Source organism: Thamnophis elegans, chromosome 10 (assembly GCF_009769535.1).
Source record: "Thamnophis elegans isolate rThaEle1 chromosome 10, rThaEle1.pri, whole genome shotgun sequence".
Lineage (NCBI taxonomy): Eukaryota > Metazoa > Chordata > Lepidosauria > Squamata > Colubridae > Thamnophis > Thamnophis elegans.
The window spans coordinates 47,519,604-47,539,819 of NC_045550.1; the positions used below are offsets into that span (position 1 = coordinate 47,519,604).

Genomic DNA, 20,216 nt, shown 5'->3' on the forward strand with positions numbered 1-20,216 from the left:
AAACTGAGGAGGTAAAATTCTGTAGAGAGCAAATAGACAATCCTGAACAGTAAGACAAAAACACACATAGTATTTTAAGAATGTTATATAAACTGCAATTTAGAACAGGCGTGGGCAAGATACGTGTGGTGTGTATGCGGATTATCAGCAAGGATGTTGTCAGCAACAACAAAATGATTTCTGTTTCCTGGAGATGTTATGAATCAGCAGGAGAAAGCAGGAGCTGGAAGACTGAAGCTTCTATTCAGTTCAAGGCTGCAAATTCCTGGTTGTACAATTATGTATTTTTTACATCAAACCCCATGACTGAAAAAAGAGAAAAAAGACCCTGAAGGCATGAAGTCTGCCAATGTCTAGATCTCTCTTAGAAGAAAAAAAACCGTTTGCATAAAAGAAAAATGATTGTGCTTACTGACACAAAATCTCCCCGACTTGCATAGAAATTTATATGTTTCCCAATTGTGATAGTTGAACTGCTTCCTAAAGCATACCATCTTCTTCATTAAAGACTTAGTACATTATTTGTTGTCCTTCCTTATTCTTACTCCGTCCCCTTCCTTAACGACAGCACAATCATCTCTTGACATAGCAGTTGATCCCATTTAGTGATATTCACTTAATGAGCCAGATCCAAATTATATCATTTTTTTTGCTCCTGACACATCCAGGAACAGCCTCATGATTTATTCATGTTCACCAGCCCAATGGCAGAAGTGGAAGTATGGGCACAACCTCCCTATCCATCTCTATTATGGAGGTAAGGGCAAGGAAGGATGGTACCATTTCAGGATGGTGTCTTTGTCTGAAGAAACAAAGACTTTTGTTATAGTTAAGGCAGAGTCTCTTTGAAGAATTTCTCTTATCTTTCACATCCGGATGGACTTTTCTTCTCGAATAAACTTACAAAACCCATTCTCTCTCTCTTTTCCAGTCCCTCACATTCCCCTTGTTCCTGGTCAACCTCTTCTACCATGCTATTTGTTTAAATAAGAGCTTGACATGGTCCACATGAATTGGAAAGAGAATTATTTTGTATATACATTTTGAAGTTAAATAGGATCATAAACTGAAATAGTATTGATAATGAAATGCCAGGGTCAGCTCTACAGAGGAATCCACAACTCCGCGATTGGGAATTATCTAAAAAAAGTAGTAGTTTTAAATAAAAGCGCTGTTCTCAAGTTTTTCCACTTTGACTTGTTATACACAATGTGATTTAAGAAAAACAATGTTTAAGATTCCTGACAAAGCCCTGGTGTCATGCCAGAATTGGATGCAACAGAGGCAGGGTAGGCATCAGCAATGAGCAGACTTCGTGCAGTATTATTCTCTGCCAACTCAAGGATGGAGGGAAAAACTTTACAATTCAAGAGAAGTGAAAGGCTATCTATAACCTTCCAGAAATCCAGTCTAGTTGCGAAGCTTTGGACACCAGAATAAGAATTAAAATCAGGTTTTTGATGTTCGGATTTAGTTCAGAAACCTGAGTGGCTTTCTATGAAAGTGTCTTCATGAAACTAATGGTCTTAAGAAAATACAATAGAAACATTATAAACAAATTATAAATCTCAATTAAGCGTTACAAATGCTGATATATTACATTGCAGCAAGGCAACATATCAGCATTTGTAACAGTCCGGGAAGAAAAATTCAAATCAAGAAACCTCAAACTATTATTGTTTCAAAGAAAATTTTAATAGATGTGCCCAAATGTTGACCCAAAGTCAGGTCTGAGTTGAAGGCTTGAATTTTAATAATGACCTTCCATCTGTTTCAGATTTACTATTTAATCGTATTTTGAACAAAAAACAAGTCTCGCTAGTTTCAACATTCAATATCTTTTTTGAGAAGTTTTTGTAATGTTTAAATGGTATTTCAGAAGATGCCTCTCCATGTTATCTGGAGAGCAACTAGGAAGAAACGATGACTTGTTAAGAAAACATCAGAACTTGACAAAAGATTGTTTAATGAGGTATTCAGCAGGATAGTAAAAAGTTGTATATTTTATTTTTTTTTGTAAAAATTTTGTACACATGCAGACTAAAACCAGTGTAAGAAAGTACCCACCATTATCTTAAACAAATAACTATACTTAAATAGAAATGTCTGCAATATGCTTGTATAAAAATAAGGTACATTTGTACAGAAACAGATCTCCAGTTTTCATATTGATACCACAATCCTAAACACATACAATTTAACCTGATTATTGTTTCAAATTAGATGATACTGCTAAGGTATTTTATGTGCAAAAATTCAACATTTTTTTGAACATGTCTTACATTCTGGACATACTGGGCTTCAAATTAAATCCTAATTGACTTCAAGTTTCAAAGAGTCCCATACTTTGTATAACATCCAAGCAAAGTAATAAGCAATGCACCTACATTTAGCGCCTGTGCCTGCTATGTCCTGAACGGCCAGCACCATGGTGCTTGCTTTTATGTGATCTCTCAAATGAACGAGACCTTTCTCGCCTGTCTCTGTGGTGTCCTCGCTCGTGTCTATGTTTCTTAATGAGGTCTGAATGGTCCCTAGGTTTGCTCTGAGAACGTGAACGAGACTTTTTTCGCTTGTGACTGTGTCTATTTACTCCTTTCAGTTCTTCTCTGCTGTGCTTTGGTTTTAGATGGGGCGATCCATGATTATGGTGTCTTCGAGGGCTGCCACTGTGACTACGTGATCTGCTTCTGGATCTTGAGCTGTAGGTTCCCGAGAGACTCCGTCTATTGTTGTAACTTAAAACACAACATTATGGCTTTTCAGCTTGTTATGCAAAATATAGCACTAAATTACCTACTGCTCATATTTTGTTAAGCATTATTGTTTACGTTGCTGAAATTACTTCTACCAGGCTACTCCTATTATATTTGTTTGCAAAACAATTACAACAAAATAGAAAATTAGGAAGTCTGCTAGAGTTTGATATGCAAAAGTACTGAAAACTATCATTTATGGGAGAATATAGCAATAGCAATAGCAGTAGACTTATATACCGCTTCATAGGCCTTTCAGGCCTCTCTAAGCGGTTTACAGAGAGTCAGCATATTGCCCCCAACAATCTGGGTCCTCATTTTACCCACCTCGGAAGGATGGAAGGCTGAGTCAACCCTGAGCCGGTGAGATTTGAACCGCTGACCTGCTGATCTAGCAGTAGCCTGCAGTGCTGCATTTTAACCACTGCGCCACCTTGGCTCTTGAATATCACTGCTACAGATATCCTAGAAGATATTGTGTGCTTCATATATTATTTCTTTTTAGGGCATTCAATTCAGCTTTCAACCCTGCAGTGAAACTTCATGAGTGTGTGGGAGATCAAAATGTAAGCTAATTTGCAGCAAAATGTATTTGAACAACGTGTTACCTAAGAAAAAGGGTATTGCTGGCAGGGCGCCTGAAGTAGCATGGCACAGCCTTTTAGGCTTATATACTGCCCCTTAGTCTTTACAGCACTCTCTGGGCAGTCTATAATGTACAAGTATTATTTGCATACTGTTCCCAACAATCTGGATCCTCCAAGGATAGAAGGCTGAGTCAACCTTGAGCCCCCATAAGGATCGAACTCCAGGCTAAACAGTTTGTTTGCCTGCAATTCTGTACTTTAATAATTGCACCATCAGGATACCTAAGTAGGAAAGAAAGGTACCAGGGAAATTGGGAGTCAGTGTGCTGGCCAATATTTAATGTTTGCAGCCCAAGCTACTGGCACTGCAAGGAGGGGACAGGGAATGGAAAGCACTGGGAAAAATGATGGCTGCACTAGAGTACAGGGCCTGCAGATGAGTGGGGGAAAAGGTGTGACATACACCTGTCTTGCCCTATTTATCTGCTTTGATACCTTCAGAGAGAACATTTCTTTTATCTGAAATCTAAATTGCACTGGGTTTTGGATCTCAGCTGCAAATCTCCTGGAATGCTTCAGTTGAATTTACAAAAGTCTGATCTGTTGATTTGCAGGCCCAAAGTTGGAATGAGACTCCCAAATTGTTCTCAAAACATTCACAACAGGAATACATTACACTGTTAAAATCAACCTTCCCAAGATACTATGCAATAAAATAAAAGTACTTTTTGAATAAAATTGTAAGATATGAAGTAATCATTAAAAAAATACTTACTGTCTCCTCGGAGAATGAGATCTGGATCGTGATTTTGTTCTTGACTTTGATCGGCTACCACTTCTGCTGCTTCTGCTTCGCTTGCTCTCTTTTCTTATTCTGGTAAAAGGGGGGGGGGGGAGGCATTAATTACTACATAGGCTGCAACAATTACGTTGCTTTAATTGAATTAGCATGGGACCAAACTTATTACAAGACTGTTACTTCTAAGTATAAGGAAAATAATTTGTGCTGAAATCATTCATCAGAGCAGAGAACTGGTTTTGAGAGGTTCATGCCGTAACCTAAACCCAAGTTTCCGTGGTTCAATTCATGTATGTAAAAAAAAGGTCCGAATATAGTTTTTCTAAATAGGGGAGGTAGAAAAAAAAGCCAAGGATGTTGGAGGCCGAACAGAAGAGGAAAAATCTGAGATGTGCAGAATAACATGTAAGGATATGCCATGCTAGCATTTGCTGGAGGAAGAGAACAGAGACAACCAGCCTACTTGTATAAAATAAGATTCTGGGACCATTCAGAATTTTGTTTTGCATGCTATTTAATAAAAAAAAAACCTCAATAATGATGTCATAATTTATTATAATTGAACAGTTGGGCAGAACTTGTGAAGTGGAATGATTTGTCCCAGCTTTGGAAAAAAAATGTTATTTCTGTTTTGTGCAAACTTCAGCACTTACCCATTATAAGGACTTTTGGAAACCATCTGCCTGTCTTCTGGTTCTTTTTTGATAGTTTTTGCATTAATACACACTGGAGATTTTTCTTCTGTTTTTATTTCTCTTGGAGACGCTAAGAAATAACATAATCCAAGGTAAATATCCTTTTTCTGTAACCAGTAACTAGATTCTAATTATCAACTACCATTAACTTTAATTTTTCCTGGTTTAAAACATTGGCATCTAGCTTTTATCTTACCCCTTAGACTAGCCTTTGCAATTTAAGATCAGTAGTTTCCAAAGAAGTTTCTCCCAATTTGGATTCCTATAATTTGAAATAAATGATGCCAGTGTTTTCAAGGTAACGTAGGCTTGTGAACCTTTTGAAGTTTGAGTATTTTTTCATAAATATGATTTAAAATGTGATCTATTCTCCACATAAATCCTGAAATTAGATAAAATGAAGCCAATTAAACATGAGTTAAAAACAATGTCCCCATTGACTTATGTAAGAAAACTTTGTGTGTGACAAAAGTATGTGAACCTCTAGGATTATCAGTTCATTTGAAGCAGTCAGGTATTTCACTCAATGGAATGAATCAAGTATGAATGTGAGAGGTCCTACCCTATTTATAGTACAGAATTCTTGGTATTTAATATTGAAGTCTGATTATCATAACACAGGTACATGGGAGTGTATAATGGCTTGAACAGGTTATGAAACTACACTATATTGCTCACCTGCCTTCACTCGCATATGAACTTGCTGTAAGTGACATCCCATTCCTAATCCATAGAGTTCAATATGACATCGGTCCACCCCTTGCAGCTATAACAGCGTCAACTCTTCTGGGAAGGCTGTCCACAAGGTTTAGGAGTGTGTTTATGGGAGTTTTTGACCATTCTTACAGAAGCACATTTGTGAGGTCACACACTGATGTTGGATGAGTTTACGTGGCCTACCACTTCGTGGCTGAGTTGCTGTCGTTCCCAAACACTTCCACGTTCTTATAATACAGCTGACAGTTGAATGAAATATTTAGGAGTGAGAAAATTTCACTACTGGATTTGTTGCACAGGTGGCATCCTATCACAGTTCCACGTTGTAATTCATTGAGCTCCTGAAAGCGACCCATTGAATGTTTGTAAAAACAGTCTGCATGCCTAGGTACTTGATTTTATACACCTGTGGCCATGGAAGTGATTGGAACACCTGATTCTGATTATTTGGATGGGTGAGCGAATACTTTTGGCAATATAGTGTATTTCTAAAGAGTTCAGACTCCATCAATCTACTGTGAGGCAGATTGTCTTCAAATTCAAAATCATTATTAACTTCCCCAGAAATGGCTGACTAACCAAGATCACAACAAAAGCAAGGCCTGTAATAGTCCAGATCTCAAAAGAATTCTAGACTAACAGTCAGTATATTGCCCCCAACAATTTGAGTCCTCATTTTACCCACCTTGGAAGAATGGAAGGCTGAGTCAACCTTGAGCCTGGTGAGATTTGAACTGCCAAATTGCAGGTAGCTGGCAATCAGCAGAAGTAGCCTGCAATACTGCACTCTAACCACTGTACTACTGTGGCTCATAAGAATCTTATCACATTTGGGAAACATGGTCAAAGCACATTAGTCGTGTGACTAAACAATGGTTAAAGTACAAGAAAGTTAATGTTTTAGAATAGGCAAATCAATTTCCCTGACTTTAATTCTATAGAAATGTGTGAAGAATTAGAAGTGGGCAGCTCATGTGAGGAAGCCCACCAATGTAGAGTTGACGCTGTAAGGAGAATTGAGATAAAATTCCTGCAAACCAATTTGCAGGACTGAGCAACAGTAATAGAAAATATTTAGTTGCTGTTACTGCTGATCAAGGGCGGGAGAACACAGCAATTACTGATAGCAAAGATTCACATACTTTTGCCGCAAACAAATAAGGGTCATTTTCAAGTTTGTTTTTGGCTCATTTATTTAAATGAGTTCTTTTCATCTTGCTTTAGCACTTGTGCAGAGCAGAGATCATATTTTAGGTTTCATTTTCGCAGAAATATTGAAAGTTCAAAATTTTAAGCACTACCATATGCTACTGTAATTATTGTTAAGGACCATTTGGCAGATTCTTTTTTCACATCCATGCTTTCCAAAACGCTTACCGTTTCCCTGAAAATAAGACCTCTCCGGATAAGAAGCCCAATTGATCTTTTGAGTGCATATGCTAAAATAAGCCCTTCCCCGAAAATAAGCCCGCCCTGAAAATATTGCAACATAGCAACAGCCAAGACCCCTCCTGCACCTCAAAAATAATAAGACCTCCCTGAAAATAAGCCCAAGTGCTTATTTCAGGGGCAAAGGAAAACAAGGCCCTGTCTTATTTTTGGGGAAGCACGGTACATATTATGATAACTTGTGTTTTGCATTCCCCAAGCTGGCCATTCATAAAGGAGTTGCTAAACATTAGGAATATGACAAATAATTCATGCACGAACAATTTCAAAACATGCATGCTTGCTCCAAATACAGAATAGATAGACTAGGAAAAAGGAGTCAAGGATATAATGAAGCAGCTAAGAGGGTGCAGGGAAGGAGGACAACTTGAGTAGACCACCAGGGAACATGGTGAATTATGTTACGCTGCAAAACTGAACAAGAAAATTGGAGGGCTTGGCAGGCTGGTAAGGTATGCTATGCTGAGAGCTATTGAAGAGGAATTGACTAATATTATAGAATGGATGGTAGAGCTTCCAGGACACAATGCACCTGTTGAGTTTGAAGAAAAGTTTTTTTAGCAGTTTTTTAAAAAAAAACTGTGCATACCTTTGTTAAGTATATAATAGCTGCAACATTTGGAGAGCAAGGATTCAGCGGCTTAATGAGTTCTATTATCATATTCAATAGGTTTCAGAACATAGATACTTAACTACCAAATCAGATCCTTTGACAAAATCATTACAGTAGCTTTTGAAGCAATATATAATTAAAAAGCATAAAATCTGGAGTCGATTGTGGCTGCACATAGTCAAAATGGCAACCATTAGTAAATAAAACTTACAGGGCTTGGAAGCAGGTGAAAAGCCTCCCAATGTTGAAAGAGCTGGCGTTCCATCTGGATTTAATCCTTTGGCTTTTAATTTAGCTTCCTGTAGAGTCATTTTTCTTTTTTCTACTTCCTTATCAAGCAATTCATAATTAGGCTGTAAAAACATGAGTCCAAAAGTCAGTTCATACCAAAATGGATACATAGATCAGCTTGTTGCACTCCAACATTCCTTTCTAACAGTGAAATTTAGGTGGTTGAACTTTTTTTAAAAAATGGCTTCTACATCATCAGAAGATGCTCTCAGGTATGTATGTACAGAAACACATTTGTGAATTAAAACGATCCATAAATCAGCAAACTATATAAAAGGTTAGCTTAAGTTAGATGAGATAGAAAGAAGCTGACCACAAGAGGCCCAACATTAAAAATGTTGACTCACTCTTTCTGTGTTGGAGATGGAATAAATGTGAAGGTTCTTTTGATAGATGTCATAAGGATGTCCACTTATAACTATTATTACTGTGTTTCCCCGAAAATAAGACAGGGTCTTTTTTTGACCCACGAAATATGGCCTTGGGTTTATTATAGGGGAGGGATTATTATTTTCTGGGGCAGGCGACAAGCAAGGCGCGCCTTTTACCTTTCCAGCTTTGTCGCGTTTCTCACCATTGTGTCCAGGAAAGCTGCTGGTAAAAAAAAACAACCCTTCTCATGAGTTCTTTCAAACTTCTTGAAGGGTTTCTTTTTTTTTAACCAGGACCTGGAAAGATAAGAGGCACGCCTTGCGGCAACTGGAAACTCGACACAAAACACTTTCTCCCTCCGTGCCTCTCTCTCTTCCCTTCCTCAGATTGGCTGGCGACTAACTGACTCTTGAGCCCAAAAGGCCGGGGTGATGAGTATCTATCCCAAAGGCCCGTGAGGAAGGGCTGGGGACGGAAGAGAAGGACAAACAGCCAGGTGCCTCACAGCGGAGGCGAAGTGATAAGAGGTGGATGACTGGCGGGCAAAGGGCAGGAGAACAGTCCCATTCCACGCTAGGACGCGCATCTTGCTTCTCTCCCCCTCACTAAAGGGACGTTGAGGAAGGGAAGAAACCAGGCAGCTGTTACATTGGGGGTGGGGTGGGAGGTGGCAGGCCAGCAACACACCTCACACCCCATTCCCTCTCACGCAAAAATAACACCTCCCACCAAGTCCCAATGATAATGGTGGGCCTGGCTGCTTCCCTTCCCTGACATCCCTTTAGTGAGGGGTAGCAGTGGGGGGAGAAGCGAGACGCGTGTCCTAGTGCTACGGGAGACTGACAGCTCTGCTGCATTCCTTGCCTTTTCGTCCTTGTAAAAAAAACCTCGTGAGTTCAACTTGCGAGGTTTTTTTTTACAAGGGGCTTCACTGGACGAAAGAATGCAGCGGAGCTGTGAGCCTGGTAGCGCTAGGATGCGTGCCTCGCTTCTCTCCCCCCCTCGCTAAAGGGGTGGCAGGGAGGGAACCAGACAGGATCGCTTTACCATTGGGGTGGGGTGGGAAGTGTTTTTTTGTGCGAGAGGGAACAGGCAGGAGGGGGTGATCGCATTGCTGGCCTGCAGCTTTTTACAGCGGGCTCTTTGCACGGGAGCCAACGGGGCGTGAAGCACTTTGCTTGGCTTGCAGCTCTTTTGGCAGCAGTCCCCCTTTTTGCTTTGGAAGCTGTACCAATAAGGTGGTACCGTGGTAATTGCGGGGACCAGTTGCGCATGCGCTTAAATAGTTTGGAGCAGGCTTATTTTCGGGGGTTTATTATGGCGCATGCTCTGAAAATCCCGATTGGGCTTATTAGCAGGGCGTGTCTTATTTTCGGGAAAACACGGTAGTTAGACATTATTATTACGGTGACTTAGTTCTTCAGTGGCAGCTAAGAGTTCAGATTGTTAAGATTTTATTATATTATATTCCCCAAATCTAAAATATTTTTATCTATAAACACCTATATCTAGTTTGTTCTGTTGAGAAAAAAAGACCATATACTCATGGAAGAATGCATGCGTTCCAGATTCCAATTGTTGGCTTAACATCTGTCAACTCCTAGCCTTTGAATCATATATGTACTAAAGACAGGTAAGGCTAGACAATATGATTCCGTATGGACTAGGTATAATTCATATTATTTGCTCTTCTGTTAATTTTGTTGCTGTTTCTTAAATAATTATTTTTTTCTTTTTTTGTTTCTTCTTCTTCTCTAGGTGATTTAGTACATTTTTACTTTGTTTCAATATAAAGCTTTTCAATATAGTAAATTGTTTTTTTTTAAAAAAACTACAAGTCTTTTCTACAATAGTAGATTAACTATTACTATTTTACTTTTCTTGAAATTATCCCCAAGTCTCCATACATGCTGACTGGAGCTACCAAAACTACAACTGGAATGCATACAGTAAGGGAAATAGCTACACTGTAATATTTGTAATGCCATTTATATATATACACAGAACATTACCTTTTTTCTAGTGTAAAGCTTAAGTATTTTTAAACATATCTCCTGAATGTCTTCTTCAGTAGTTCCAAAAAGCAAAAACCAATGAGGACGGTTAGGTAAAGGAATCTAGAAGACAAAATGTTACCAAAAAAGATGCAAATCTATTTTTTCCAAGACTCCATAGATCTATATGTGTAACATTTTCATTATTTATTTTTAATTTATTAAATAAATTTATACGGCTGCCCAATTTAAGTCCTGGTGACTCTGAGCAGTTTATAAGATTAAAACCTCAAATACAAAATCCAATCCACCCTACATTCAACAACATTTAAACAAGCCACTTGATGGGCTCCATATCAACTGGCAAAATTACGTATTCAGGGCCTTTCGGAGGAGTATCAAGATGGAGGCGTGTCTTATCTCTGCTGGGGAAAAAGACCTGCTCCTTGATCTCATTAGGAGGATTTCCTTGATGGAGGAGATCCATAAAATACCCACCATTGCTAATCTGATAGGGTGGGTAATATAACTGGGAAAAAGCAGTCCTTCAAATAACCTGGTCTCAAACCATGTAGGATTTTAAAGGCAGTAATTAGTGCCTTAAATTGAACTAAGGAGCAAATCAGCAACCAATGCAGTTCCCGCAAGAGAAGTGACAAATATGCAAATCTAGATTTACATATAATCATGCAGACTGCAGTATTTTGAACCAACTGACGTTTCTAGATACATTTCACAGGCACTCTCATTTGTATGAGATTCCAAATCCTTTGGGATTGGATTTCAGTCGGTTAATCCCCATTATGATTCATAGAATCAATATAAAAAAATGAAAATATACAAAAACTATGAGCAAAGAAAGAAAAATACTTACTTGAAGAGCTCTAGCAGCAAGATAGATGCAAGCACAAGCTATTGCTTCTGGTTGAAATCGAACAAATACATTGGTTCGAAGAGTGTCATTCATGTAATTCCTGAAAAATATAAACCTCAATGTGTTTCCTGTTTAAGGGATACCATAAAATCAAGCAAAGAAAGTTGGAGACTCAATCTACTTTCTTATTTTTTCTTTTATTTCAGTAATATAGGTTCCCATTTGTCAAAGAATCTGCCATAAAGACAAAATGCCTCAAATGCCCCTGGACCACTGTAACACACAGGCTCTTTTTATCTCTCTAGAACCCCATGAAAGTACAAGCTGAGTTTTGAGTTCAGTCTTTACTATTACAATGCGGTGCACCTCAACACAAGACTTAACAAAAGTTAATGCAATTTTTTTAAAGTATTTTTGGAAGTGTCCATCAGCTAAACTTTAGCTCCAAAATTATTAATTCATGCGACCAATTTCTTTTTAAAAAAATCACTGTATTGTTATTGATCTGTTAAATTCAAACAGATTAACATAATCTACAGATTTGTAGCCATCAAAAATTAAGCATATTACACTAAAAAAATATTTTACATCCTATTATATTGAAGGGATTGATATAAGCATATACTTTAGTCTATTAGGGATATCAACCAGATTTGATTTAGCATTCTGTATTTTAAAAAATAATTAAAATATTTACAATTACTTTTAGACCATCTGTGAGACCAGAAATAGATGTGAATGACAGCTGTACACATATTTCTATAGGTACAATATAAAATTGCAGGGTAACAATTTAAACATTTCTTACAATGCAATAATCATTGCTAATCTAAAACTAAGTAATGAAGTATTTCTCTAAACCTAGCAGGTAACTTCCAGACATGCCTACAGCCCTATTTTGAATTTTCTATGTGGAAAGCTTCACTCATCAACATGCCTATAAATGAGACATGTGCTAGCTTTTGGCATGCAGAGGAAAATAATCCCCCAATTAGGCAACCTCCCCCCCCCAATAAATAGATGCTTGGAGGATAGAATTAAAGCTTATATGATTTACCTTAATAGGTAATGTCATAACCCCTTTAACTAGGACAACAAGTATACATTTCATGATTATGTATATTGAATAGGTAGTTCTAAAATCAAATATACAAATCCTTTTGACACCCCGACAGAACTAGAAGATGCTGCCCGCTGGATATGGACCACTTCAGTAAATCTCGGCTGAGAGCTTGCACTGGATTGACTGGAGAGAGAGGCAGCCAATCAGGCCATCCTCAGATCATGAGCTGTGGTGCAGAGGGCAGAGTTCTATGACTTACCATCAGGGACTACCCTTTAATTAAAGAGTAGAAAAAAGAAAAAAGTTAAATTGAGTTCTCCAAGGAAATGCATTATTGAAAGCCATGAAAATAGTAAGCAGAAAACAAGCAGCAGCACACTCCACGAGAATTTGCTTTGTTTTTTGGCTTTTTAACTTACAGTTCATTACTTGGTATTTGGACATCAAGCTTGTTTTTTTTTTCTGCTACTATTTTTCTGGCTAAGAAATGTTAAAAAAGAAGGAAATAACTTACCAGGCTGTCTGGACGAGAGTTTGATTACGTTCACATTCTAAGACTTGCAAGTACATAACAATGATCTGAGGGATGAAATAAAAAGCAACATTTATTAAATCAGTTATTAAAAAAATTAACACATTTTATTCCAATCTCACTGTGAGCATAAATCAATCATAATTAGATTTAAAATTTTCTAGCAGCTTCTGAAAAATCAAAAGCACTCTTTCTACTGGTTCCAAGCGTTATCTTTTCTGAGGAAGGCACTTATACTTATGCTATAGTAGTGCAAATGCAAAAGAAAATCTCTTTACCTTCTCCATCATTATGAAAATACATATATATATATTTAATACTGGAAAGCAAACACTTTAGAAGACTCACCTTATGTGGATGCTTGACATGAACACAAAATCCCAATTCCTTCAGCACCCTCCTTTCTGCTTTGATTACTTGATTTTTGGTGTTTATGTAGTTCTGATCAAGTATCAATGGGCTTGGAGTCCTACAGTTTGTAAGAGATAGAGTCAAAACGCTTTTCTATATCGAAGACAGCAGCTTCTCTGTTTTCCCTTTCCAACCAACTAATGGCAACAGAAACCAGATTTTGAACTCCTGCAAACAAGTTTAAGCTTTAATCTTGTGCTGTCCAAGTTAACTAAAAAGTCATTACCTAAAATTTTATTTACCTGTAAATATTTGCAATGAGACATTTGAAAGATACTTCATTAAAAAGACAGTTGAGCTACAAGACAAGAGTGTCCTGTCAGTTTCTCAGGGAAAGTTTTCATTATCTGAAAAGGAACTTACTGGTATATACAACATTTAAATTTCCGCTGACAGTTTCAACTCTGTAAAATAAATCTGTTATGCATGGGTAAGTAAATGAAAGCCTTTAATATTTTTTCCCTGCTATTCAGTGAGAAAATAGGTGCATGTGTCTATATGTATGTAAAGAAAACGAGAGACATGCACACAATTTCTTCCATTATAAAATCATAAAAAAGCAAGTTAGAATATTTTGGACATGTGATGCAACACCCAGAAAAGTATGGCATATTTCACTTAATCCTCCAAGGAAAGATTGAAGGCAAACAAGGTCCAGGCAGAAGAAGGACATCATGGCTTCAAAATCTAAGGGATTGTTTTGGAGAAAACTCAGAAGCACTTTTTTGTGTGGCTATATAGGATCGCCAACATGATTGCCAAGGTCTGATGATGGATTTGGCACAAGAAGTTTAAAAAGCAATGACAAATAATTAATCATATTAATTTCTGCATTTCTACATTTTGTGGATAGTCTATGATTTTGGGTAATTCTCACTTTTTAACAAATATAAAAAATAAATTAAAAAAATATTTGAGTAGAAGAGAAATATTTAAAAGTTGCCCATAAAAATATACTTTCCTTGATAGCCATTCAAGCAATAAAGTATATATTGTATATAATGCCCAAAACAAAATGTTTAAAATGTTATGCAGCCTTGCATATTACTACAATTTTCCCCACTGTTTCCCTATTTGACATTTAGATGGACAGAGAAATGTACTTTCACACCTTAGAACATTAGGCATTCTACTTTACTCTCAATTCTAGAACATTTCATATTTAACAAAAAGCTTGGGGAAAATATATTTATTCAAAAATATATTTTTCCAAATATATATCCCAAAAAAATAAGCACTATGGACTCAGAAAATGTGTCAATCTCTTACCTTTGTTATCTGTTAATAGTGTAATATTCTGAATGTTACCCATTTTTAACTGGATGGAGAAAAGTAAATCACATTCCTACTTTAATTAGTTACGCAGAGCCAAATGACATCATATCTATCAGATTACATTCCTATAAATAATGTTTGATTCAAATGCCATTCAAGTTAGTTTAGAGCTACAGGACATCTGAGAAATAAAAAATATAGAGAAGTATACATCTCTATGATGTTCCAATTAGTTGGTCTGCAACTTAAACAGGTAAATATTACTTATTATAGTGTAGTTATTTGTCCTAGGAAATTTTTTTAGCAAAATCTTTCTCCAAATTCACACTATTTTTTGAGGTATGAACAAGCAAATCTCATCTTCAATTTTATACTTATTTAACTCCTGAAAATGCATGTTTTTTCCAAATTTTATTGAACTGCTTCTTACACAAACATGCATTTTTATAACTTCAATTAAATTTCAAACTCTATTTTGACCTAAAATTATGCTGTTTGTCTTTAAGGCAAACAATAAAGCTTTCCCAAAACTATATAAATATCAACAAGCTTATCCATAAGATTTAAAATCTCTATCTGGGTAGCACTTGGCAATTGGCCATATTCCTTAAGCAAAATCCGTAAGTGAATTTCACTTATAAAATAAGCAGTTTGCAATTATTATGAGAAAGTTTTGATAAGGAGCACAAAACTAATGTGCAACAACTGAACAACTCCAAAATGTTCCACTCATCCTTTGAAATATGCCAAACTGAATAACCTTAGCATGGTATGGAAGGAGATAGAATATTCTACAGGTTTTTGGATAAATGTAAATATTGGAAGGTATTCACTATTTGGATGTGGAATGTATTTCAAGATTAAAAGGCTCAATATTTTATTTAATACTGTACTATCTAGAAATTTTAACAGAAATATTTTTTATATTTCCTTTCTCTGAAATATATTAATTCACCAGAGTATAAAAGGCAAGATAATTTTTACATATTTATATCTGAGAAATATGTTAATTGAACAATGACAGTTAAAGCCCTCATTTTAAAGGGATATATGAGATGAAACAATTGCTCAACTGCTTCCAATGTTATTCCACCATTGGAATAAAAGTGATGTACCCAAGTGTAATATATTAACCATATATTTAGAAGATAAATTAAATACATTTCACTGGAAGCAAATTGTAAAGCTGGATTATCTTGTAAGTAAATACAAATGACAGTCTGCAAGTCTGTCAATTATCTAATTATGTGTAAAACTCTAAACCATTACAATTTGAAATATTGTCCTGAACACACAACAAGGGGTCAAATCATTAACTCAGTATCTTTCCCAATCTAAATTTATGTGCCATATTTAGTCTGTATACATACATGCACGTACATGTCCAAAAGCAGTTTTCCTTGTCTGCATTTGTTGCGTAATTGATCCTTAAGAAAAAGACTTTTTAATTAAATTTTTATACCATTCATCTCCCCCATAAAGAGACTTTGCTGCAATTTTAACTCAGCACTTGAGTGCTCTGGCGAGAACTGTGTAACTGCTTACAATTACAGAATATTTAGCAATAGAGTTTAGGCTTATACACCACCCCATAGTGCTTTACATCACTCTCTGGGCAGCTTACAATCTAGAAGCATTATTTGCATATCGCCCCAACAATCCAGGTCATTTTACCAACCTTGGAAGGATGGAAGGCTGAGTCAACCGTGAGCCCTGTCAGGATTGAACTCCAGGCTGTGGACAGTATACCCAAAAATCCACTTTAACCACTGCACCACCAGGGTTTTGTTTATATTTATAGATTTATAGAAATAAACCCTAAGGTCTGTGAGGGGCATTTAGGACCAAAAATATATGAAGACAGGTACTTAGCTTTGTCATCTATTTGTCTGTTAACAAGTAACATTGTCTCCCATTCTTGATAAAAGTCTGAATATCTATTTTATATTTCTCCCTGCTAAGTACCATCTATATACATGTATACGGATTTAGCATCTCTAGGATTTTGGCTTCTCACATCTTAACCTTCTTATGTCCCATTTTGTGTATTGTTGATAAAGCACAGAAAAGAAAGTGGAATAATCCATATACTATAAATTTCAGGGAAGTCACAGTCTTAAATCAGAAATGTCTTTTTTGGAATAGTTCTGGTTTGATTAAAAAACGTGGAACTTCCAATACATACATTTTCTGCATTTTCAGTGAATTCACTTAATTTGTTAGAATAAATGCAAATATTGAAATTATCTAACAGACCCAATTTTATTCTGTAAACCATTCATATTTTCTATTATAACAGCACCTTCTAAGGTGCTCAGGCAATACTTTAATACCTCAAAGTGATGTGACTGGACCTTTACAAGCAAAATGATTTTTTTTTCAATTGCTAAGCTTGCATATTTACTTTTATTTTACAAATCTACTTGCTTTTATTCTTCCAAAACCAACAAGAATCAAAGTACACATTTCCTACTATCACTGAAAACTTATGCTAATTATATTCTTAAAGATTAATTTGCATATTCAATTGATTTGGGTTTCATAAAGGAAAATACTTGAGTTTTAAAACAATCTGTAGAAAAATATCATTCAATAAAATGTTACACATTGGGAGTAGTCATTTGTACATAGGAACACTGCTGAAAAGGTGAAATATTCACCTTGGACCCTCAAATTCAGCAGAATAAATTATTATGAAATAAAGTTATTCAACAAAATACAGATAAGATTTGTATTTAAAATTCACACATATACACACACATTTTACTAGTTTCCAAAAACCTGGACAGCAAAGACAAAAGCTTAACCCAAGATACAGGAGTTCCTCCAAATTGATCACCAATGGCCAACCTGTCAGTCCCCGGTTCCAGTGACCTATTCTGAGAGCACTGGCTTCTCCTTGGGGATTTTCCATACGTCACTCACTGTTGCCATGACGACAGCTTCATCTCTATGAACCACTCCACATCACCCAGGCTTTGGTAAATGTAGCTGGTCGCTGTATAGTCGGTTGCAAGGGAAAAAAGAGCTAAAGTTAATAACGTGTACAACTGATTTGTTTGTAAAATTGTAACACGCACAGAAATATACTTACATCCTGTTAAAAAAAAAGAACCTGCATGCCAAATTTTAAGTTTCCATAACCAAATTTGTTGAATTTTCAGAGAATATTTAAATTAGATTAATTAGAAATGTAAATGAAGCATAGTTCCCCAATACAACACTGACACCTAAAGCAGTATGCCAATGTTTGAAATGTTAGTTTATACGCTTTAAAAAATAATTAAAATATATACAAGTAGTTAAATCAGAACCTAGATAATGAAGTCTTAGACTCACTGGCCATGATATATTTGCTTCACTTGGAATCAAAATATAGCTAAAAGTGCCATTTCTGCATTTACATTCAAAATGAAATGCGAATTTTAAGAAAACACTTGAAAAGTAAATAAGCAACATTAAGCCATATGTATTTTGCCAAAATAGGCAAGGAATATTTTTTATTCATCATAAATACCTAAATATATCCAAAACATTTATCGTGTTAGAATGGCCCACTATCCTATAAGACACAACTTCTTGGGAACTTCACTAAATTTCAAGGAATCACTGAAATCATCTTTATCACTAAATTCACTCAGATAAAATTTATGGATTAAAACAAGGAAACAATCTAGAAACTAAAGTGTTTCTTTAAAGATTTCCTAACTTTCAATTTATTTTAAAAAAATCTCCCTAGTTTTATATTAAAACCTTAGCAGTTCCACAACAAAACAGTTCTAAATCACTAAAGCACACAAAAGCATGATGAGCAACAAGTCTGGTTCATGTTCCTAGGTTCAGATGGCTTTCAGGCTTCCTTTGGTTATGTCACTGAGGATACTATTAAAAACAGGTATCTGCTGTAAATCAAATTGCGGTCAACTGTCCAAACCAATAATACAACATCAACTTGAAAATTAAATGTAGATATTCCAAAGTACTATCTTAGATAAAATCTACTTGCTTCTACACCAATGACTGTATCAATACTTTAACTGTAGTTCAGATTTAACAAGTCACCATAGCAAAGTCTGATGCAACATAAAATAAACAACAAGTACCAACTTAACGCCTTAGACTTCCACCAATTTTTGATCAATTAGTTATTAAACACATTAGACCTCTAACCTTACTTACAGGAGCAAACCAGCTACATAAATAAATGACTATAATCTGCAGACCATTTTCAAAAATGTACATTAACAAACCTGCACAGAAATAATTCAAAGGCCCCTCAACCTACTGAAGTAAACCTATGCAATTGAAACCTCCACAAGTTTTAGACTACACTGTGTGAGTGTACAATTAAATAAAATACACAGGTATGTTTCAGGTAATTAAAAAATGGAGTTGGCCTTACCTTTTTATTCTTAGTTGGCGCAAGTGATGGAAAACATTGATCACATCTCTTATCCGACGGGGAGCTTCTTCAATTTTGGAAGCAAGATTAATGCAGGCCATAGCCACAATCTGGGAGGGGAAAAAAGCCAGTTTTTCTGTGAAAACGGCATTTGAACCCGACCCTCATTTATTACTACAACGCACAAAAACATTCCAAAACACAAACACACCCCAACTCCACCCAGCTTCCCTTTCCCTGATGCCCCTAGAACTCACCTCGAAACTGTGCTTGACGAAGGACTTGGAGTAGAAGAAACGATGGAACAGCACCTGCCCGGTCGCCATCGCCACCTGCGAAGCCAATCCCCAGACGGGGAGGAGAGAAAGATCAGCCATCTCAGGCACCAGGAGAAAGGCGCATGCGCAGGAGCCGCAGCGCTTCAAACACCCTCCCCCCCGCTTCTTCCCGGAAGCGGCGACAGAGCTGGGCCTGTCAAGCAGGCCGAGGTCGCGAAGCCGCCGCCATTTTGAATCAAGCGCCCGTTTCCTTCCCCCTCCCTCTTTTTCCTTCTCCTGCGTCTCCACCACAGTGGGCCTTTCTAACGCCCCGACTTTTCTAACCCTCCGTTCTCTCCCGTTGGAAAATTGGAACGGCCGGGACTTCGGTTAGGACCAGGCCTTCCCGTCCGTTAGTATCCACACCCCCCCCAACCGCTTTTCTTCCTTTCCCTCATTAGTTCGGCTCTGGTTGCGCTGACCTGTGGCAGACGGAGGAGAATGCCCGCGGCCTGGATAAGCTCGCAGCCCAGGATCCGGAGGTCGGTTTCACTCTGCAAGTCCAGTCCGTCCTGCATGGAAGGCGTCGGAGAGAGCCGCTCCTCGGGGATGAGCGAATGGTCGATAGTCAGCGACACCTCCGAGTACAACCGGTCGCCGATCAGAATCCCGGCGGGGAGAGCAGGAGGAGGAGGAGGCGGCGGCGGCGGCGGCGCTGAGGAGAGCGGGGCGCACGCGACGGCGGGAGAAACGTGAATCCCAGCAGAGGCCATGACGAAGAATCGCGGATCTCAACGCACGTCGACCGCACCCGGAGCCGGCCACGCAGAGACTAGCCCGTTTGCGCCCGGCCGTCGATGACGCAGCACAGAGCGGTGCACGCCGGGAAAAGAACCCTCGCCGCGCGACCGTGTCTGAAAAGCTAGCGCTGCCCTCCCTCCCCTTGACGTCATTGGCGGTTAAGCGAACGGGGGGGGGTGCGTCTCCGTGCTATTAATAGCTCAGTTCTAAGCAAGGAGGCAGCGGCGGCAGGAGGGTCTTGTTGCCTCGGTGGGAAAGTCATAAAATGATGGAAGTTGAAGTTCATACGTCTTAAGTTAACGAAGCTAGAGAACCACGTTTGAAGTCC

The 20,216-nt window shown here is 37.6% G+C and overlaps 1 protein-coding gene across 1 annotated transcript; it reads right to left on the reverse strand.

Moving 5' to 3' along the window:
• Window positions 1-1,983: 1,983 nt before the first annotated feature.
• On the reverse strand, window positions 1,984-19,993 carry CCNL1 (cyclin L1). Its single transcript, XM_032224886.1, has 11 exons — window positions 19,570-19,993; window positions 19,088-19,162; window positions 18,831-18,940; window positions 13,091-13,211; window positions 12,725-12,789; window positions 11,148-11,247; window positions 10,292-10,396; window positions 7,828-7,969; window positions 4,796-4,907; window positions 4,119-4,217; window positions 1,984-2,738 (listed from the first exon to the last, which is right to left on the reverse strand). Exons 1-11 carry the CDS (start codon window positions 19,858-19,860, stop codon window positions 2,390-2,392), a joined length of 1,569 nt encoding a protein of 522 aa, XP_032080777.1. The 5' UTR covers window positions 19,861-19,993; the 3' UTR covers window positions 1,984-2,389.
• Window positions 19,994-20,216: the final 223 nt, after the last annotated feature.